Consider the following 19,557-nt stretch of genomic DNA (forward strand, 5'->3'; position numbering starts at 1 on the left):
TGCCCTATCTTTAATGGAGTAGAGTCTGTTTAATCAGATGCATGAAAAGTGTACTCAATTGGCAGATGTAAATATACCGAACCACAGAAAGAAAAATTGTAAACAATGGAGGTCAAAAGGCCACGGAGTGCAGGCATCATATACGATGTGAAAAACCGCAGGCGTTTCCTCTTTCCTTTTATGACCTTTACAGCCCGCTCTCGAATTGTTTTCGCCCAGGAAACCAGACCCGTCCCTCAATATCCGCCAACTGAGGAGTCGCGTGAAGCGCGCTCCGGCCCATGGAAGCTCGTGCCGCAATAAATCCTGAGGCGCCGCGAGCCGCCTTTATTTTTGAAGCGGCTGAAAAGGGAACCGACCCGGCTCTGGACTCCCGTGTGAGGAAAGAAGCCGCTTCTCCCTCCTCTGGCCCTACCCGGCCTGCCTCGCCCGTCAGAGCGTGAGAAGAGCGAGACCCGGGCGGCCGGGGGAGGAGCCGTTTGGGAAAAGGCCGGAGCGGGCTGGGGCGCCAGCGGGAATAATGGGAGGACGGGTTGGCCGAGGTGGAAAAGAAGGCCGGCCTTGGGTGAGAGCAGTTCCAGGAGGCGGAGCTGTCCCTCTGCCTCGGACGGGTCGGGTGCCGGGGCCACCGTCGCTCCTCTTTTTCCTTTCCCGCCGGAGCCTGGTTGGCAGCCCGGCCTGCGCCTCGACCTTCCCCAGTCGCCGCGGGTTCCTTCCTGCAGCCGCCCTCCTTCCCGTGTTCCCTCAGCCGGCTCCCATGCTGGGCTTCGGGAGGTGCTCTGCCGCCTCCTTTGCCCTTCTGAGGCGCGGCGGGGAGCCGCTCTGGTAGCGTCGGGAGGCGGAGGAGGAGCAGAAGACGCCCGGCTGCTGCTGTTTCGGGCCAGTGCCCCGGGGTAGCCCCTCGCCGGAGCGGCAGCCATGGGGCTGCAGCCCTTGGAGTTCAGCGACTGCTACCTGGACAGCCCCTGGTTCCGGGAGAGGATCCGCGCCCACGAAGCGGAGCTGGAAAAGACCAACAAGTTCATCAAGGAGCTGATCAAGGATGGCAAGAGCCTCATCGCCGCCACCAAGAGTGAGTCGGGATGGGGAGGCGGGGGCGGGGGCTGCGCGGCCCTGGCGGGGCACGGAGCTCGCCGCAGAGTCCTCCCCGCACATACCGCCGGAGCCTCGCCTGCCCCTACAAGGATTGTCGGCGCAGCTGCCGCCCGAGGCGCAAAAGGCAGCTGGGGCGGCTGCTTGGAGTAGAAAGGGCGCTTAGCGGCGCGTCTTGCGAACCCTTGAGGGGAGCCCCGAGGCGTGGAGCGAGAAAGTTGCACCGGCGGAGCCATGCTCCTCTGGGGAGAAGGGAAGCGTGGCTCGCCGGTGGGCAAGTTAACTTCTTGACGGGGTGCCTTCGTTTTCTTCTGAGCGAGACATTTGGGGCTTCGATGGTCTTTAACTTGAAACAAGGGCTGCTAACACAGAACAAAGATCGTAGGTGGCCCTTTCGGCATAGAGAAATACCGCCACCCATACGGCAACAGTTGTGTAATACCGTTTATCAGTTTCTGGTGGGTCGCTGTGTTGGTCTGCAGTTTCAGTCCAGTGGTACCTTAGAAACCAGAGTATGAGCTTTCAGGTGTCAGAGTGCCTCAAAATTTTGTTGGTCTCTAAGGTGCCACTGGACCCAAATCCTATTTTTTGCCAGGGTTGTCCAGACCAACTAGCACCCTGGTACAGATTCCTGCCTTGGCTACCCCTCTGGCTCCTATGTAAGGCATGTAATAAGGCATGAAAGTGTAAAAAAAATAAACTTTCTTCTGGAGTAAGCCCCATGGAGTAGACTTCGGTAGTATTTAAGCACTTAAGTTTAAAAATGCCTGAATCTTGTTCTTCTACTACAGACCAACACAACTACCCACCTGAAATTATTTAAAAATGGTACTCAATTGGGGCAGTCTAGATTTCAATGAGGAGTAATTCTGCAAAGTAAATAAGGAGTTGCTGCCCTGGTTAATATTGATAATAATGATCACCTTTTAATTTTGTAGATTTAATTTTTTTCTTATCCTTAAGAGTTTTCAGAAAAGAGGCTTTCTTCTGACCGCAATCAACCTTTGCATACTAACCTTGGCTTTGGGGGGCTTCAATTGTAGCTGGAAAATTTTCATAGATAACTCTTTAAAGTCCTTCTTCCTTATGAGAAGTAGTAAACAAATGTATCCATTATTAAGTAGCCTGTTTTTCAAGCACTCTCTGTAACTCTAATTTCAAATCCCTACCGCATGTTTATATAAATAAATTAGCAGTCCCACATTGTTTTATAAAGTGTCCAGTTGTCATTCAGGCCTTTGCTAACTTGACAGTACTTTCTCACTGAGACTCAAGGCGGATTACACAGTGTGAGATTAGTACAGTCAATTTCACAGACATTTCCATAAACGATGCCATAAAGTAAACAAACAATTTTATAAAGACAAAACATTAGTAAGACTTCAATACAGGAAGAAATGCTGAAACAGAACATAAGCAATTCTAGGGCTGGCTTTAGACCAAATGAAGCACAAGTAATGCATAAGAGCATGTATTTAAGGCAACAGGCAGTATGTAAGGCAACATAGTGATGAATGCGAATGTGAGTATTGAATTGGCCCCAGAAACTAATTGGCACCAGTAAAGGGAATTAAAAGAAATTGCACTTCCAGGGTCCTCAGGATAGCATATATGCAATGCAATCCTAAGCAGTTATACCCGTCTAAATCCATGGACACCGGTGGATTTAGAATGTTGAAACTGTTTAGGATTGTAGTGATACCCTACTCCACCTTTGCAGTAATACTGAGTATCACTTTGGACTGAGAGCTAGTCCCTCAAATGAGATCACCTAGTGAACTTGATAAGAGTCAGATCTTGAATCCTGGTTTCCTCAGTCTTAAATAATCCACTATACCAAATTAGCTCTATCATCTATGCTGACATATATATATGTGTGTGTGTGTGTGTGTATATATGTATATGTATTTTAATATGTTGTGTAACCAGGAAAATGCTGTCCTTCAGTCATATTGTAGATTAACTAGATTATAGATGAACTAAAGCAGTAGGTCAGTATACTAGTCTTCGTTTCTCATGGCTGAAATGTACCCTGTACTTGGGAGTGAGCTTGTTAGGTTAACCCTAACAAGTTTTTATAACCTAGTATGAGTGAATCAAGCATTAAATATGTAATACCAGTTTCATCAAAGAACAAAATAAATCAAGGGGGAAACCTCCTCCATCATGCTGTGGTTGGCTTTTGAGCAAGATATGTGCATTCTTATGAACAACATCTGCTTTGGACCCAAGAGTTAGGGTTCGAGCCAACCAGCTTTTATGCTAGTGAAAGAGGAGTACCCTTTGACAACCAAAAAAGCTCATGCTAGGGAATCATGGGTCTTACACCAATGTGGTTTCATTGAGATGCTGCACTGGTTTAAATCCTGGGTGTTGTTCTAAAATAATGCAACACAATGCTCTGTTAGCAGAGCAGTCTGTAGATCAAATGTCTTCACTTTTCAATATTCTGTCTAGAGGGTTGAGCCCTAAATTAGCTAAAAAGATGGGACTGGACTGAAAACAGACTTTCCGCTATAACATAACTCGAATTCTTTTAAAACTGTTGGGTGACCTCTTATAGTGAGGTTGCTCTGTTAATAATACAGTACTTTGAGCCCAATGCTTTCCAGTATTTCTCTTTCTTGCCTCAATTCGATGCTAGAAAAATTGGGACATATAATAAGCTTTAAAGCTTTAATAGTTTTTCACTTCTGTTGATCTCTGGCAATTGTGGCAAATACTTTGTTTTTGATTTAATTTAAAATGAGCTTAACAGACTGGAAGCAGACTATTTTTTTTTCTATTTTGATCATATCATTACTGAGTTTGATTTGTAGAGGCAAACTACCTCTGAACTACCTCTCTTGCCTTGAAAACCCTACTTGATTGCTGTAAGTTATCTGCATCTTGATGGCACTTTCCACTGTCATTGTAATGCTAGCTTTCTAGTGATAGTTGAGTTCTTTTCTGTATGTCATATTCCTTGTACTAGTGTAGTTTCTGCCTGAAGTCTCCTCTGTTCCTTTATCGCTTACTAACTTTTTAATGTGGGAATAGCCTATAACATGTCCCTGAAGATCCATTCCACTTTGTATTACATGACTCATGATTTTCCCCCAGAGACATTTCCTTTTTAGCAGCATCATAACTATACGCTAATATTCATAATAGATCCTGGAAAATGAATGTGGCATTCTGTGAACAATAAAAGCAGTGTGTTAGTAATAGCGTGACCGATTTTCTTATTTCCCTTGGCTGTTCAGTGATTATGACAGGCTCTTGCAGTGTTCCTAAATCCCCTCTTTTTTTGCACCTCTTTATATTTGTTTCCAAATCAAAGTCTGATTTTGAGGTGTCGAAGTTGTGTGGCATATCTTAAGATAAGAGGGTAAGATCACATCTTGAGTATTCTTAGCACCCCCCAGTCCAGTGATGCGCACAAGTTCCTGTCCATAAAACTATTCTGTTACTAAAGAAAACCACAATCAACTCTGATGCTGTGATATAATTAGTCTTCAATATGACTGATTTTTCAGTATGTTCATGAAGATTTTTTTGCTATGATCAACACATTCAAAATACTTAAATGTTTTTAAAGCCAGTGAAAAGCAAAGCAACCAAATGCATTTAAGCAATAGAGTATCATTTAAAAACACAACTTCAGTTAGTAACTATTATCTCTTGTTAGAATTTGTGACCCATCATGAAATACGACTCTAGGCCTGTTTGTTTGTGTATCAATGATATGTTAAACCATGTTTTGTTTTTGTAAAATTTTGTTCAGTTGAAGTAGTGAAGAAGCTATGTCTTATTCAATTGAAGGGTTTCTAAAGATGAAAGATTTCCGCCTGTGGAGTGTGACTTTCTCATCTCCCCCCCCCACTACAACCTAAAATGCTACCTGAAATGCTGCTTTGTGTGTGTGTGTGGGGGGGGGTGTCACTTGTTCCATTTTATTCTGTAATGTGAGCAGGAAGGCAAGAAAGCCATGATCTATGAGCAGAAATCATTGTATTTGCAGAAATGCTGTGGTCAGTCCAAGCCTGTTTTTGTCAACAACAACAATAATAATTGCACTTATATACTGCTCTTCTAGATAAATTAGTGCCTAGTAAATTAGTGTTGTTATTATCCCCACAATACAGCTGGGGAGCTGGGGCTGAGAGGAATGTCTTACCCAAGGCCACCTACTGTGCTCATGGCAGTAGTGGGATTTGAACTGGTAGAGTGCTGATTCACAGCTAAACCACTGAGCGACAACAGCTCTCATTAATGCCATAGTTTCAAGGAAATGGCTTTGTAAAACATTCTAGCATGAAATTCGCATACCTCTTGCACCAAAGCTACATGGTCTGAAATATCTTAATTTGGTGTAAGTACCAATGTGTTAAGTGGAGCTTGCTCCCAAATAAGAGTGCATGGGATTGCAGCCTCAGTCTCACTGAAGAAATTAACCTGGTTTAGCATATTGGGATGCCGTGTGCCCCATACTGAGAGTGAGTCGAATACAAGATAACTGAAAAACACTATGCAAAGTAGTGGGTAGACTGTTACCAAGTTTTACCAGGTGATACAGAGGCATACATTTCACTTGAAACTTTCATGCAGGGAAGCAGGATCCCATTTTTTAATAGAATAGCTGATTTTTTTAAAAAAAATACCCCCCCCTTAAGATTCTAGTTCAGCTTTGAGCAGGATAGGAAGTAGGGAACTGCTTTGTTTTCCAGACTCACAGAATTTATAGGTTCTTCTAATCACTTGGTCTGCTACTGCTAAAACACGTGGTGCTGAAACAAAATTGATTTGAGATGACACAGTTTATTATAATTGTACACTGAGCATTTTTTCAACAAATAGCATTTAGTTATATGACTGTTACTGAATATATTAATTATTTGCTTCATTTAATACCCCACATTTCTCCCCAATGGGATGCAAATGGCTCATATAATTCTCCTCTCCTACATTTTATCCTCTTAACAACCCTGTGAGGTTGGTTAGGCTGAGTGTGTGTATTGGGCCGGAGGATACCCAGCAGGCTTCCATGGCAAGGTGGGGATTCAAACCTGGATCTCCCAGATCCTAGTCCAACACCGTAACTACAATACCATGCTGGCTTATTTGCAGGACAAAAGGAACATTTGCAGATTATGTGCACTCTAACCACTACACCATGTTGGTTCTCAAAATACTATTTCCCATCTGTTAACAGTATTAAATCAGACGTTTCAAACCATACATATTGTAATCTACACCAGCTAAATGTAGACATTCAGAGCAATTGGCCTTTATTAAATCTTATCGCTTGCAGTGAAATGGATTGGAGTCCTATGTACAACTATTTCTGGGTAAGTTCATTGAAGTAAATGAAATTTACTTTTGGGGAAAGATACCTACTAGGATTAGGATGTTGGTCTTGAATAACTAGCTGGGTGGTGGCCTGTACCGACTTCCCCCAAATTCTTTATGCGTTTATGTGTGTGGTTTGGGAAAATAGTCTATAATTCTTAGTCATTAGAAAATAACATAATAGCATTACAGAGAAAGAGAGACATGCCTAGTTCTAGAGAATCACAGATGTTCTTTTGCAGTAAATTGAAGTATGCATGTTTAATAAGAAACCGATCTTGGTAGCCTTTCCGCCTCTGAGCTTGTTTCCTATCTTATATCTTCCTTGAGTTAGTAAAACAAGCAGCAAGAAATGATTAACCAGTAGAATCATTAACTCAGTATTCCAATCCTTTATCCGTTTTAAGAAAATCTGGTAACCATCTTTATCTGGAATAAGCAGTCTTTAAGGCATCCAAAAGTTTCAGCTAGCCTTATCAGTTGATCCCAAGAAAATGTCTCCAAAGCACAGTACAATGCAGTGTGGACTAGTTCTGTGTGTCCTCCCAAACCTGGAGCTGGGAAATCATCACCATAGTTGTGCTGTGCTTCTCAAGAGCTCCATGTGGCTTTGTAAGTCTGGTGCACCTCCAGTAAGTCCCAGTCTTCCTCCCAGGCTTGGAGCTGGGGATGATCTCCAAGGTATAAGGAGGGCTTGTAACGAACAGCTCTCTTCCAAGATATAAGAAAGGCTGAAATAAATGTGTGTACATATTTTAATAAGATTTTTTTCAGAGGTGGATGGATTTGAACGTGATTCAGCATCAACATATTTTTTCAGAAGAGGGTCAGACTGGCAAGGAACTATACAAGAACAGTATGAAGTGACTGTGGCCCAATGAACTTCATCTCTGCAGAGCCTTTGTATGCATTGTCTTCCAGTTCCAGCTATTTAAGTTATGATTTCTAAAAGGCAACAACATTATTACAAATGTCTAAAGTTATTTTAAAGTTAATTCATAGGTTCACCATAAGTTGGAAGTGACTTGACAGCAGACAGCATGCACAAAGTTACTTTCCTGTGTAAAACACAGAGCAGCCACTCTTTCTGTAACTGAATACTGCATGGAATGTGGTAAGCATATTGTATTAAGGGAGTACCACCAGTAAAGGAGGATCTCTGATCCTAGTAGTATTTCTTATAGAAAATTTGTGTAACTGATAATTCACATGTTCATGTTCAGATCTGATAGGAGTAAGGTTCTTGTTTGGTATGTGTGAGAAGAAAAGCTCTGCTTAGAATGTGAGATACCTTGTATATAACATGGAAGGTTTTTATAGTGTTTTGGGGTTGTACTTCAGAATATATTGAAGAATATAACACTCATTTAAACCTTAATTTTTTAAAGAAGTCAACCAAATACTCCTTTTGATGGTGTTGGATACTTACTGGTGAATGCTAATGTAAACTAGAAGAAAATGAAGAAGGGATCAAGTCTGTGCTGTGACTCATACTATCAATGAAGTCTCCCTCTGCTGTGCTCCCTATCTCCCCCAACCCAGTACCACAGAGGACATTATCTACGACAGGAAGTGGTGGAGAATCAAGGAGATAATACAGGGAGTTTTTTGCTAATGAAATCTGTAGTTGAACTACTGAGGAATGTGAAGAATGCCTATAATAAGGAAGGATTCTGATTAGAAGGGGCTGTGTAACAGAAACTTTTACTTTGCCCCGTATACAGATGACTGAAATGCCTTTCCTGATCATTTTGCAGTTCTGGATCAAAAACAAAGTCAAATTTTAATTTAAAATCTTTGTTGTCTTTGGGGGCCTTGTCCATAAATCATTTTTTACAATAGTTAGACATGCTATTTTCTACAGTTTTGTAATTTTGAGCTTTATTGTTGTTGAAATTGTTGCTAGGTGCTGATACTAATATGAATTCACAGGAGAAGAAGGCTTCTGAATTTTTAAATATGCATAATTTTTCTTTAAAAGGAGGTGGGTGATGGAACACTTACAGAGCAATCCTATGCAGCGGGTCTGTAGTTGGTTTCAATAAGATTAGGCTAGTATGGTCCTTTATTTATGTACATTTTAAACCCTGCCCTCATTTGAAGACGCCCTCATCTTCCCTCCTCCATTTCATCCACTGTGAGGCAGGTTAGGCTTGTGGAGAGACTGGCCTAAGCTTGATGGCTGGTGGGAGGGAATTTAAACTTCAGTATCAGAGAATGCACTCTAGCACACCGACCACTACATTCTGCTGATTCTCTGCATGGAATTAGAGTTAGAAGTCTTTAAAAGTCCAGTTTAAGAAATAGTAACACCTTAATGCCATTTAGATTGGTTCTGTATTTAATTTTTGAGCACCTGATAATGTCTAAGTCATTGTGATCTAATTGAATCTTAAGATCAGAAACTGGCTTTTTATATACTATTGATAGGTGGTGGTTGAGAGGGTTACATTCAGAAAAGTGAGGTATGGAATCAAAGCTTGACTGTCAGTCCCACTGTCCCCTCTCAACATTTTTGGTGCTATATATCGGGTTTCTAAGTTCATGAAAGGGGCAGATGCTATTTTAAGAGCAAGGGATTCTCATACATACTTTCTTTCACGGTGGAACAGCAAGATTTGAGTACATGAGTAGGACTCTATCTGAAGCTCTGACTCTCAAAGGCTTACAGCCTGAAAATCTTGTTGGTCTCTGAGGTGCCACTGGACTCATATTCTGCTATTCTACTACAGACCAACAAAGCTACCCAACCTATAGTTTTATTTCATGGTGGTTATTGGAGAATATGTACGCTTATTACTGTGGAAAACAGTCATATGTTACGTACAGACTTTTGTTCACTGTTATTCATGTGTATTCGATTACCAGGTGTTTCAATAATAGTGCAACATATTCTAGTGAGGTTCTAAAATATCTCAAACTTTTATGCTACTGTGGGAACTGTTTGTTTCCATCCTTCTATTTGCTTTTTATAATGTTTTCTGCATCTTTTTTTGGCGTGTGCGCTTAACATCTGCGTTAAAAATATTTGCATTTTCTCCCATGGAGATGCAAATTTTTTATTTGAGATACTATGAAGAAAGTGCAGAGAATGAAAAGGTTGGGACAGTAGCCAATACAGTTTCCCCTTCATAACTCCAAGCATCCCACGTCATATGTGCAGCCAAATCCTATATATACTTGTTTAGCCCTACTGTGTACAACAGAGCCTACTCCCAAGTAGTTTCAGGTGGGTAACTATGTTAGTCTGCAGTTGAAGAGTTAGGCTTTGAGTCCAGTAGCACCTTAAAGACCAGTGAGATTTCCAGGGTATAAGCTTTTGAGAGTAAAAGCTCCCTTTATCAAATGGTGGTGGAGAGTGCCCTCAAGTCATAGCTTGAAGTGACCTCTGGTGGGGTTTTCACGGCAAGAGACCGAGTTGGTTTGCCATTGGCTGCCTCTGCAACCCTGGTCTTTGTTAGAATCTCACATCCAATTACTAGCCAAGATAAACCCTCCTTAGCTTCCAAGATCTAGCAAGATTGGGCTTGCTTGGGCTATCCAAGTCAAGGCCCTTCTTCAAATGGGATGAATGTATCTGATGAAGGGAACTTTGACTCCCAAGTAGCTGATCTTACCTGAGCCTTCAGAAACTGGGTAGATGAGAATAAAATTTCTTTGTGTAGCAGAAGAATAGCCCCTAATTTGAGTTTGGACGACACTGTTTCTATAGAAGCATTTTCACATTGCTTAGTTTGCATCCTTTCTCCTTACATAGATATCTCCTTACATAGATAAATGGGAGATAAATTTAAATTAACAAAAAGAGTATGAATAGTTCCTTCTAGGCATATTTGTATTCCTATTTTTATGCTTCTGTAAACAAAGCTTATAGAACATTCACATTTTATAGTTTCTGTCCTGATTGAAGTGTGATGAACAGATTATTCTGCTCCGGACATGACAAATTCTCTTCTCTTTTTCCTTCCCCACTCTTTGTTTCTTACATCTTTGTTATTTGCTGTCTCCTTAGAAAGCTTAAGGAGAAATTGGCGCCTTTTGGGAAAGCATACTTTTATACAGAGAATTTTAGCCTTGTGCAAATTAATCTTTCTTTAGAAACTTTTGGTTTCTTCTAATGCAGAAAGAAAACTTTTGTTTCTCTTTCTGATCTTCCTAATAATTGGCTGTTATGTCAGGAGACTATTAATCGCTGCTCTCATTGGAATGCTGCTTCCTGAAAACTATTATTAGTGCCGTGATTGAGAAAGATGTGAACAGCTGCTGAATTTTCAGATTGAGTCACTGGAGGGGTAGGTCTGGTTGGAATCTTAGAAGTGGTAAGTGTAGGACCTTAGATGGAGCGGTTCAGGAATTTACTTGGACAGTTGCAGATGGTAGTGAATAGAGCCACAATTAAGTAGACCTTCCTGGCCACTGCCTCATCTTGTTGTTCTCTTTTTTTCACACTATCTTCTTCTTGTCAGATGTCTTGAAGCCTTGAAAAGTGTCTATCACAGAGTGTCATTTTAGCACTTCAAATCACATTTTTAAAAAGTCTCACCTTTTTTTTAATGGGCCGAGGAAGCTTTATTTGTCCTAAATGTTGATGGCTTTTATAGCCTTGAAGGTTTTCCTTTCAAGTTGTAACAGAAATGTCAGTCCACATTGTTGTGTGTTAGCTTTCCATATAAGAACTTAATGTTTAAGAAATAGCCGTGTATATTCTTTTTATAGATGTCAAATTCCAGTTGATACATAAATGTAACAACTTTTCTAGCATGCCCCTGTAAATTAGGTTGTTGATGTTTCAGAGTCTTATTTGGGTTTAGCATTGGATTTACATTCTGTTGGTGCAGTATTATTGGAAGGAAGTTTAAAAGTTTCCAAATATTTATATGGTGTCTTTTTTCTCAATAATTGCTGGGATATAGCAGATAATCTTATCTTAAGTATTAAGGTAATACCAGATATGCAGTGGTTCTCTACTGAATAGTGCAAAATGGCACGTAAATAAAACTATGTTGTGATTGTGACAAATATCCTTTATTTGTTCAATAGTAAAGTATTTGTTCTTCCAATGTAGACTTAGTAATTTGGCTGCAATACTGAGAGCATGTTCTTGAGAATTAATCCCATTGAATAAACTAGGACTTACTTTTGAGTAGACTTGCTTAGGATTGCTCTTTTGTCTGCATAAGTTTTATACTTTTCATGTCCATGCCATAATTTTCATTGAGAAGTGGGAAGAGAGGCAGAGGGCAGTTTGCTTAAACAGTAACTTGTTTAATGGTTGAATACTTATTTGAATATAGTAGTTGCTGTTTCAGAAATTACTTGTTACCTTTAAAGTGTTTTATTTTTGCTTTAGTCTTTCAAAAGAGCCAGCATGCTGTTAGAGCAGCATCCCCCAGCCTCTGTGCCTGACCCAAAAGTGGAATCCAGACTTTTGCAGTTTTATTGATTTGCAAATTCTTTGTTTTTAAGTGGGTCACCAGTCCTAGCCTGTTCTCACCAGATATCAGAAGCTAAGCAGGGTTGGTTCTGGTTAGTACTTGGATGGGAGACCACCAGGGAAATCCAAGTTTGCTGCATGGAGGCAGGCAATGGCAAACCTCATCTATTTGCCTCTTTCACTGAAACTGTATGGAGTTCCTATAAGTCTGCTGTGATTTTCCATCATTACTGTAGCAATAGAGATGGGCATGAACCGGAAAAAAACTGAACCGTGCAGTTCGTGGTTTGTCACATTTCACAAACCACGAACTTTCACAAACCGGCCCTGGTTTGTGAACCAGTTTGTTTGGTTTGTGAAAACATCACATCCAGGTCAGCAAATTGTCACTTCTGGGTCAGCAGAAGGGCCAGCAAATCAGCACTTCTGGGTCAGCAGACAGCCACTTCCAGGTCAGCAGAAGGTCTGCAGGAAGTCCATCTCCTGTTGCCTAGGAAACTGATTGATCAGCTCCTGGCTGTCTGCAGTGATGAATGAAAAACCAAACCAAATGAACCAGTCTAAAGTTCAGAAATGGGCTCTGACAAACCGCTGGTTCGCGAACCACGAACCGGCCCAGTTCATCTCTGTTAGGACTTTTACTTTCTTTGAGTAGATTTTTCTTTTAATCTTTCCCTTAACACCCTCTGGGTAGTTTGCTGCCACCAGGAATATTATATTCCAATATATTTTATTTAAGTTTTCCCTTTGGTAAAGTTCGTAAGCGTCTGGCTCCTTCGTGGTTCTATGTGGCCCTGAGGATAGGAATGGGATATAGCAATGACAGCTACTCTGGGATATAACAAAACAAAATGAACTTTTATTTAGTCAAGAAGCGTATCGGTTTACCTGGAATGAAAGGTTTTGAAAAAGCTGAAGCTGCTGAATTGGAATTCATATGTAAATTTGACTCAGTCAAGCTGGGATTGAATAGAGACTATGAATGGTTATCTCATTATCAGAAGTAACTGACTTCCTTAACAGAAGCAAACTGATCTCCGTATCAGAAGCTACTGTTTACATCTACTCCGCCCTCCCCTCTCCACCTATATATCTGACCAGTTTCTTCTTGCCCTCCATGCATCTGACGAAGAGAACTGTGATTCTCAAAAGCTTATGCTACAATAAAGTTGGTTAGTCTTAAAGGTGCTACTGGACTCTTTTTGATTTTGCTACTACAGACTAACACGGCTAACTCCTCTGCATTTAATAAGGAAAAACAGGATACTTTGTACCCTTTTAATGAAAAGTATGTATCCCTTTGTTTTCTTTGCTAATAAGCTACCAACTAGGTAGAAGCCTTATTTGTGTAGGTACAGTTACTCAGTGCTTAGCAAATAGTTAGATCTTAAAATATGGAAACCAGTCATATTGGATGAATGGTGGTGGTTAAGATCAACCATTTATGCAAATCTTTATCTACCATCCCTGGCAAAGTGTTTGTTCAGTATAATGATTTGTTTCACTTTTGACTTTAAAAGAGTGGATAAATGTCTACGAAACTAATTGGCAGTCCCACAGAATTTAACTATATTTTTTACCTCAACTTGAGTATGTATAGGATTGCAACATAAATTAAGGTTATACTACACTTAAATTGTGTGCATAATTGAACCTGCATACCTGCTCAATGATATCTAACATATTTTTCAGATGGCACACTTTTTAATATTAAATATGGCCTACTGCATTATTGGAATGTCACAGTATTTTATAAAGACTTGTCAAGTGATGTGTAGGCATTGCTAAATTCTGTAGGATCAGTTGCTGGCTCTAGCCAGCCCTGAGGTATTTGTAAGCTAAGCATTCATGGGATCCTGCAAGGATCTTGTCAGACTTGATGTGGTAATTACTTCTGATGTAGCTAAGACAACAGATGCAGGAGTCACATGTCTATGGCATAGATTAGTAATTACACTGTGCGTTTGTACATTGAAGAGCTGATCACTTTGCTTAGGGGATAAAAGGAAGTTGTATGAAGTCCATTACTGAAATCCCTGCAGGAATTGTTCATGATGGAATAATATAACAACATACTACGTTTGTTTTGTGATGATTGGCTGCTTGTAACCTGAATTGAAAAGAAAGAGAATCAGCCAGAAACAAAACATTATACAGTCAGCATGAAAGTGAACTTGCATAGGCAAGGACTGCAGACAGAATCAGTTACTTGGAACTTGTGACTACACTGGCAGTAAATTTGGATGCTGATTTATGTGTCATGCACTACATGTAACAGTCCTTGAAAAATATAGCCACCACTATTTTTCAGCATGTTACAAGTTCAGTATAACTTGTGGCATTGGATATTATTTCGGCTATTCAGATTTTGTGCATGTGATCCTTTTGTGCCAAAAAATTGTGTGATATAACGTTTTGGTTGCATAGAGCTTTAGAAACATAGTGCTGAAAGGGACCAGAAGGATCATCTAGTCCAACTCCCTGCACAATGTAGGAAATTCACAGATACCTGCCCCAGTGACCCCTGCTCTGTGCCCATAGGAAGGCAGAAAACCTCTAGAATCTCTGGCCATTCTGGCCTAGAGGAAAATTCCTTCCTAACCCCAAAGTGGCAGTTGGCATAACTGTTACCGTATAGGGCCATCAGAGCCTAGCACTAGCCAGTCCTTTCATGCCCTCCCTCTTACGATCTGTGTAAATTTTGTATTGAGTCATAGAATCATCATAGTTGTCAGGTAACCTCTTCTTAAATACCTCCATGGAAGGAGAACCCATGACCTCCTGAGGAAACCTTTTCTATTCAGGAACCACTCTGTCAGGAAGTTCTTCCTAATATTTAGCCGAAAACTCTTTTGCTCTAATTTTCACCTTTGGTTCTGGTCTGATCCTCGGGGGCAACAGAAAACATAAGCACTTCATCTTATATTTGACAGCCCTTCAAATATTTGAAAAGAACTATCATATCACCTCTTAGTCACCTCCTCTCCAGGCTAAACCTACCCAGCTCCTTCAATCTTTCCTCCTAAGACTTGGTCTCCAGACCCCTCACAATCTTTGTTGTCCTCCTTTGGACATGTTCCATTTTGTCAATATCCTCCTTAAACTGTGGTGCCCAAAACTGAACAAGTTCTCCAAGTGAAGTCTAATCAGATCAAAGTGATACCGTCACTTTGCGTAATCTGGACCCAGTACTTCTGTTGATACAGCCTAAAATTGCATTTGCCTTTTTAGTCACCGCATCACACCGCTGTCTAGAGATGGGCACGAATCTGAATACGAACCAAAAAAACCCATGAACCAGCCCGGTTTGTAGTTCGCGAATCACTGGTTCGTGGAAGCTCGTTTCCATGAACCCCCACGAACTGATGTACTGGTTTGTTTGGTTTGTTTTAAAGGGCAATGTCTCTTTCAGTGCTGCTGCAAAGCGGCACGGAAAGAAGATTTTATAACCAGGATTTTATAAGAGGACTTTATAACCCCCTGCAAGTGGCAGGAAAGGGCCCTTTAAACTATCCAGCTAAGCGGCCAGAAAGGAGCATTTAAACCCCACAAACTGGTTCATGAACTTGCCCCAGTTCGTGGGGGTTCGTTGTTCTTGGTTCGTGAAAACGCCACGAACCACAAACCGCATGGTTCTTTTTTTTGTGTGTGGTTCATGCTCATGTCTACTGCTGACTCATGTTCAGTGTACAATCTACTAAGACCCCCTAGATCCTTTTCATATGTACTACTGTCTTGTGTGACATGTCCAAGGAACAGTGTAGTTCTTCCAAGGGATAAGGTTGTCAGTAGCATTAAGGCAGCAGCCCTTAGATGGCTTTTCTTCTCACCTCTTGTCAATCTTTGTCCCTAAGGTAGTGCAAGGTATTTAAAAGAAGAAAACTCCACCTTGTTATCAAACAAGCCCTCTTGCACAGCTGGTTATAAAATCCTCTCAGTCATAATTACTGCTTCATTTCTCAAGAAGCAAGAAAACAAACGAAGAAATTACAGCCTCAATTATCACTTTGCCTGATTCAGAACTTTGGCATGAGTGGTTAAGAACATTCCCCACATTACACTAACTAGCATAATACCAACACTTAAAGTTGGCTCTATCAGGGCAGGGCAGGGCAGGAAGGAGACTTATTCCTTACCTCAGCTTTAACGCAGCAGCAGGAGTTAAAACCTTCTAAGTCCTCTGAAGTCAATGGACTTTGAAGGGTGTAACACTGCTTAGGATTGCAGCATTAGTAATCAACCATTCATTTTAAAAAATGCATTTCCAAAAAATTTAAAAAGTTGAACATTGAAAAAATAAATCTAATTTCTATAATTTGTCATAAATTCTTTGGTAACAACCCTAAGCACCAGTTGACAGTTCTTTGATTCCTCACCTAACTACACTCTGGAAATTCAGGTTATAAGTGGCCTGATTCCTAGACCTGCTAAGCCAGCAAAATAATTCCCAACTTGGGGAACTGAGTGCTGAAGTGACAGAGTAGCATTCTGAACTACTGACACGTTCTATTTCTTTGTGATCTTCTTGCTCATTATGGCAAAAAGCTGAATTACTATCTTTTTTTCTGAGCGTGCATTGCCATTTTACATGCCATTAGTAAGGGTTGAAGTGGAGTGCAAAATGATGGCTTGTGCTCAGTTGACAGCTGGATACATAATACAATATGTGGCCTTTCAAAAGTATATACTGCCATTTGTTATATGCACTGGAAATTGCCTTTGAAGAAACAATTTGCAATGGGAAATATAGCTAAGTTAGAAATGCTTCCAGTGTCACAGCATGCTGTTTTATTTGTGTTGAATGAACAAACTTGGGAAAATGTTTGTGTTCTAAAAGCCTCCATAGATGAACCACATACTGTTTTTGAATGTTGTTTTTCAAAGTAAAATCTTTTGTTTATCAAATGTATGTAAAAAGATGTGTAGAAAATTTTCTGGTGTTTTTTCGTTGAAAAAATTTCAGTTTCTGAAGGTTCATTGTTTCATCAAAATAACAACAACAATGACATTGCCATTGTAGTATTAGACAAACCTGGCAGTTTTATGTTGTAACTTGTTTTCACAGGCTTATCACAAAGAATTGCACAAGTGAGTGCAAGTAAGTTTTATTGATTTGTGTGTGTGTGTAGGGTGGAATAGCCCCCCAAATATGTACAATAATCCAAATTTTAAAAACTAAGTTATAAATTGATCTGATTGACTCTGCATTTCAAATTAAAATCAAAGTCAACATTGCTGGAAGGGATAATGTTATCAGTCTAATATGTAATCATCAGTCTGATACTAGGTTGCAAGTAATGCCAAGTGATGCCACAGAACTGTGCTGCCCCAGTGACCACCATGGAAGAAAGTTAAGCAGTTAAAATAGGTTAGTGGACCATCATATCCTACCCATATCATGCTTTTGAGTATGATAAAGCTAGTATGTCGGCAGTAGTTTTCTGATCCCTTAGTTTTGTTTTAAATTCGAACAATGCTACATTGTCTTTAAATTTTACAAGTATTTTTCCAATAAAATAATTGCCACATAATGCTTTGAATTTTTTAAATATAACATTTAAACTATCCGTTGATGTATTTTTCCTAATCAGATATTTCCGTTCAAGTATTTGTTGCTATTGGGACATTAAATTAAAAAGGGGTAGTTTTAAGATTAGTTTATTAAATATGTTAAAATAAATATGATAGATCACCATGTTATGCATAATAATGTTAAATCAGAATGATTTTTTGATGCCTAAGGTATTGTGAATTTTTCTGGAATTTTTCTGATTTGTAAGTTTTCTAGAAAAAATATCTCTCTACTCATATAGGAAATGCTTTATTCATAACTTTTTGCAGATGGCCATTGAGATGAACTATTACAAGCATACTGTTAAAATAGCCGAACTAAGGTATATCGGTTTAGTCATTATGTGGTTTGAACTACTGCATATAAGAACATTAAAGCATCTGCTTTGCACAGCAATGAATTATGAAATAAAAATAAAGTTTGTGTTATATCAGCAGTGTTGAAGCCTGCTGAGGCAAATCTCCATAGAAAGTACTCTATACTTAGGATGTCTCATAGAATGCCAACATTATAGGTGATAGATCCAGAGGAATTAGCCGTGTTAGTCTGTAGTAGCAAAATCAAAAAGAGTCCAGTAGCACCTTTAAGACTAACCAATTTTATTTTATTGTAGCATAAGCTTTCGAGAATCAAGTTCTCTTCATCAGATGCCTGATCCGAACTGGTCAAATACAGAAGAGGAGGGGAGGGGAAAGAACGGGACATATATCACAAGAAGACAGGATGCAATTAGCGTGAAGGCAATCAAAACATTCCTTTGCTTGTAAATGTAAACATCTCCTTTTGGTGTGGAGTCAGTTTGCCGCAGTGAAGGTATACAATTCCTATGTAGTATAAGCCCTCGATAACCACAGCTCTCCCTGCCAGCTGCATCTGACAAAGAGAACTGTGGTCCCCGAAAGCCCACACGCACTCAGGCTGAGATAATTGACAAACAAAGCCCACACCAGGCGTCTCTGGGCTCCCCCAGACCACGCCTCTGTAAAGGAAATCTGTTACCTGTGATAATGTGATAACCATTCATAGTCTCTATTCAGTCCCAGCTTGACAGAGTCAAATTTGCATATGAATTCCAATTCAGCAGCCTCCCGTTGGATTTTGTTTTTGAAGGGTTTCTGTTGAACCACAGCGACTTTTAAGTCTTTGGTGGAATGTCCTGGTAGATTGAAGTGTTCTCCCACTGGTTTTTGGACGTTTCCATTTCTAATGTCAGATTTGTGTCCATTTATTCTTTTGCGTAGAGGTTGGCTGGTTTGTCCAATGTACAGAGCAGAAGGACATTGTTGGCACATGAGGGCATATATCAGATTGGAGGATGAGCAGCTGTAAGAGCCAGAGACAGTGTAGTTGATGCCATTGGGTCCTGTAATTGTATTCCCTGGGTAGATATAGGGGCAGAGCTGGCATCTGGGTCTGTTGCAGGGCCTGATACCTGTGCTGGTGGCCCTGCTGGCCGATTCATGATTGTAAGTGAGAAGTCGTTTAAGATTGGGGGGCTGTCTGTAGGCAAGAAAAGGTCTTCCACCCAGGACTTCTGAGAGAGAGGTATCATTTTCCAGGATGGGTTGTAGCTCCCTGATGATATGTTGGATGGGTTTGAGCTGGGAGCTATAGGTGACAACCAGTGGTGTTCTGTTGTTAGTTCCTTTAGGTATGTCCTGGAGCAGACTGTTTCTGGGTACTAGTCTGGCTCTGTTGATTTGTTTCTTCACTTCATTTGGTGGGTACTGTAGTCTCAAAAATGCTTGTTGTAAATCTCTTAAGTGTGAGTCTCGGTCGAGAGCATCGGAGCAGATACGGTTGTAACGTAAGGCTTGGCTGTAGACAATAGACCGAGTGGTATGTTTAGGGTGGAAGCTGGAGGCATGTAGATATGAGTATCGGTCTGTTGGTTTCCTCATGTGCCAACAATGTCCTTCTGCTCTGTACATTGGACAAACCAGCCAACCTCTACGCAAAAGAATAAATGGACACAAATCTGACATTAGAAATGGAAACGTCCAAAAACCAGTGGGAGAACACTTCAATCTACCAGGACATTCCACCAAAGACTTAAAAGTCGCTGTGGTTCAACAGAAACCCTTCAAAAACAAAATCCAACGGGAGGCTGCTGAATTGGAATTCATAT

At 40.5% G+C, this 19,557-nt stretch overlaps 1 protein-coding gene across 2 annotated transcripts in view; it reads left to right on the forward strand.

Moving 5' to 3' along the window:
• Positions 1–370: 370 nt before the first annotated feature.
• Positions 371–19,557, forward strand: part of ARHGAP10 (Rho GTPase activating protein 10) — a 204,992-nt gene continuing 185,805 nt past the window's right edge. For both annotated transcript variants that reach the window (XR_008597748.1, XM_054990139.1), the window contains exon 1: positions 371–1,072. Coding sequence is in view for 1 of the 2 variants with exons in the window: in XM_054990139.1 (XP_054846114.1) it covers positions 919–1,072 (154 nt within the window). In the remaining variant the exon portion in view is untranslated. The remainder of the gene's footprint in view (positions 1,073–19,557) is intronic.

This window comes from Eublepharis macularius, chromosome 10 (genome assembly GCF_028583425.1).
Source record: "Eublepharis macularius isolate TG4126 chromosome 10, MPM_Emac_v1.0, whole genome shotgun sequence".
Lineage (NCBI taxonomy): Eukaryota > Metazoa > Chordata > Lepidosauria > Squamata > Eublepharidae > Eublepharis > Eublepharis macularius.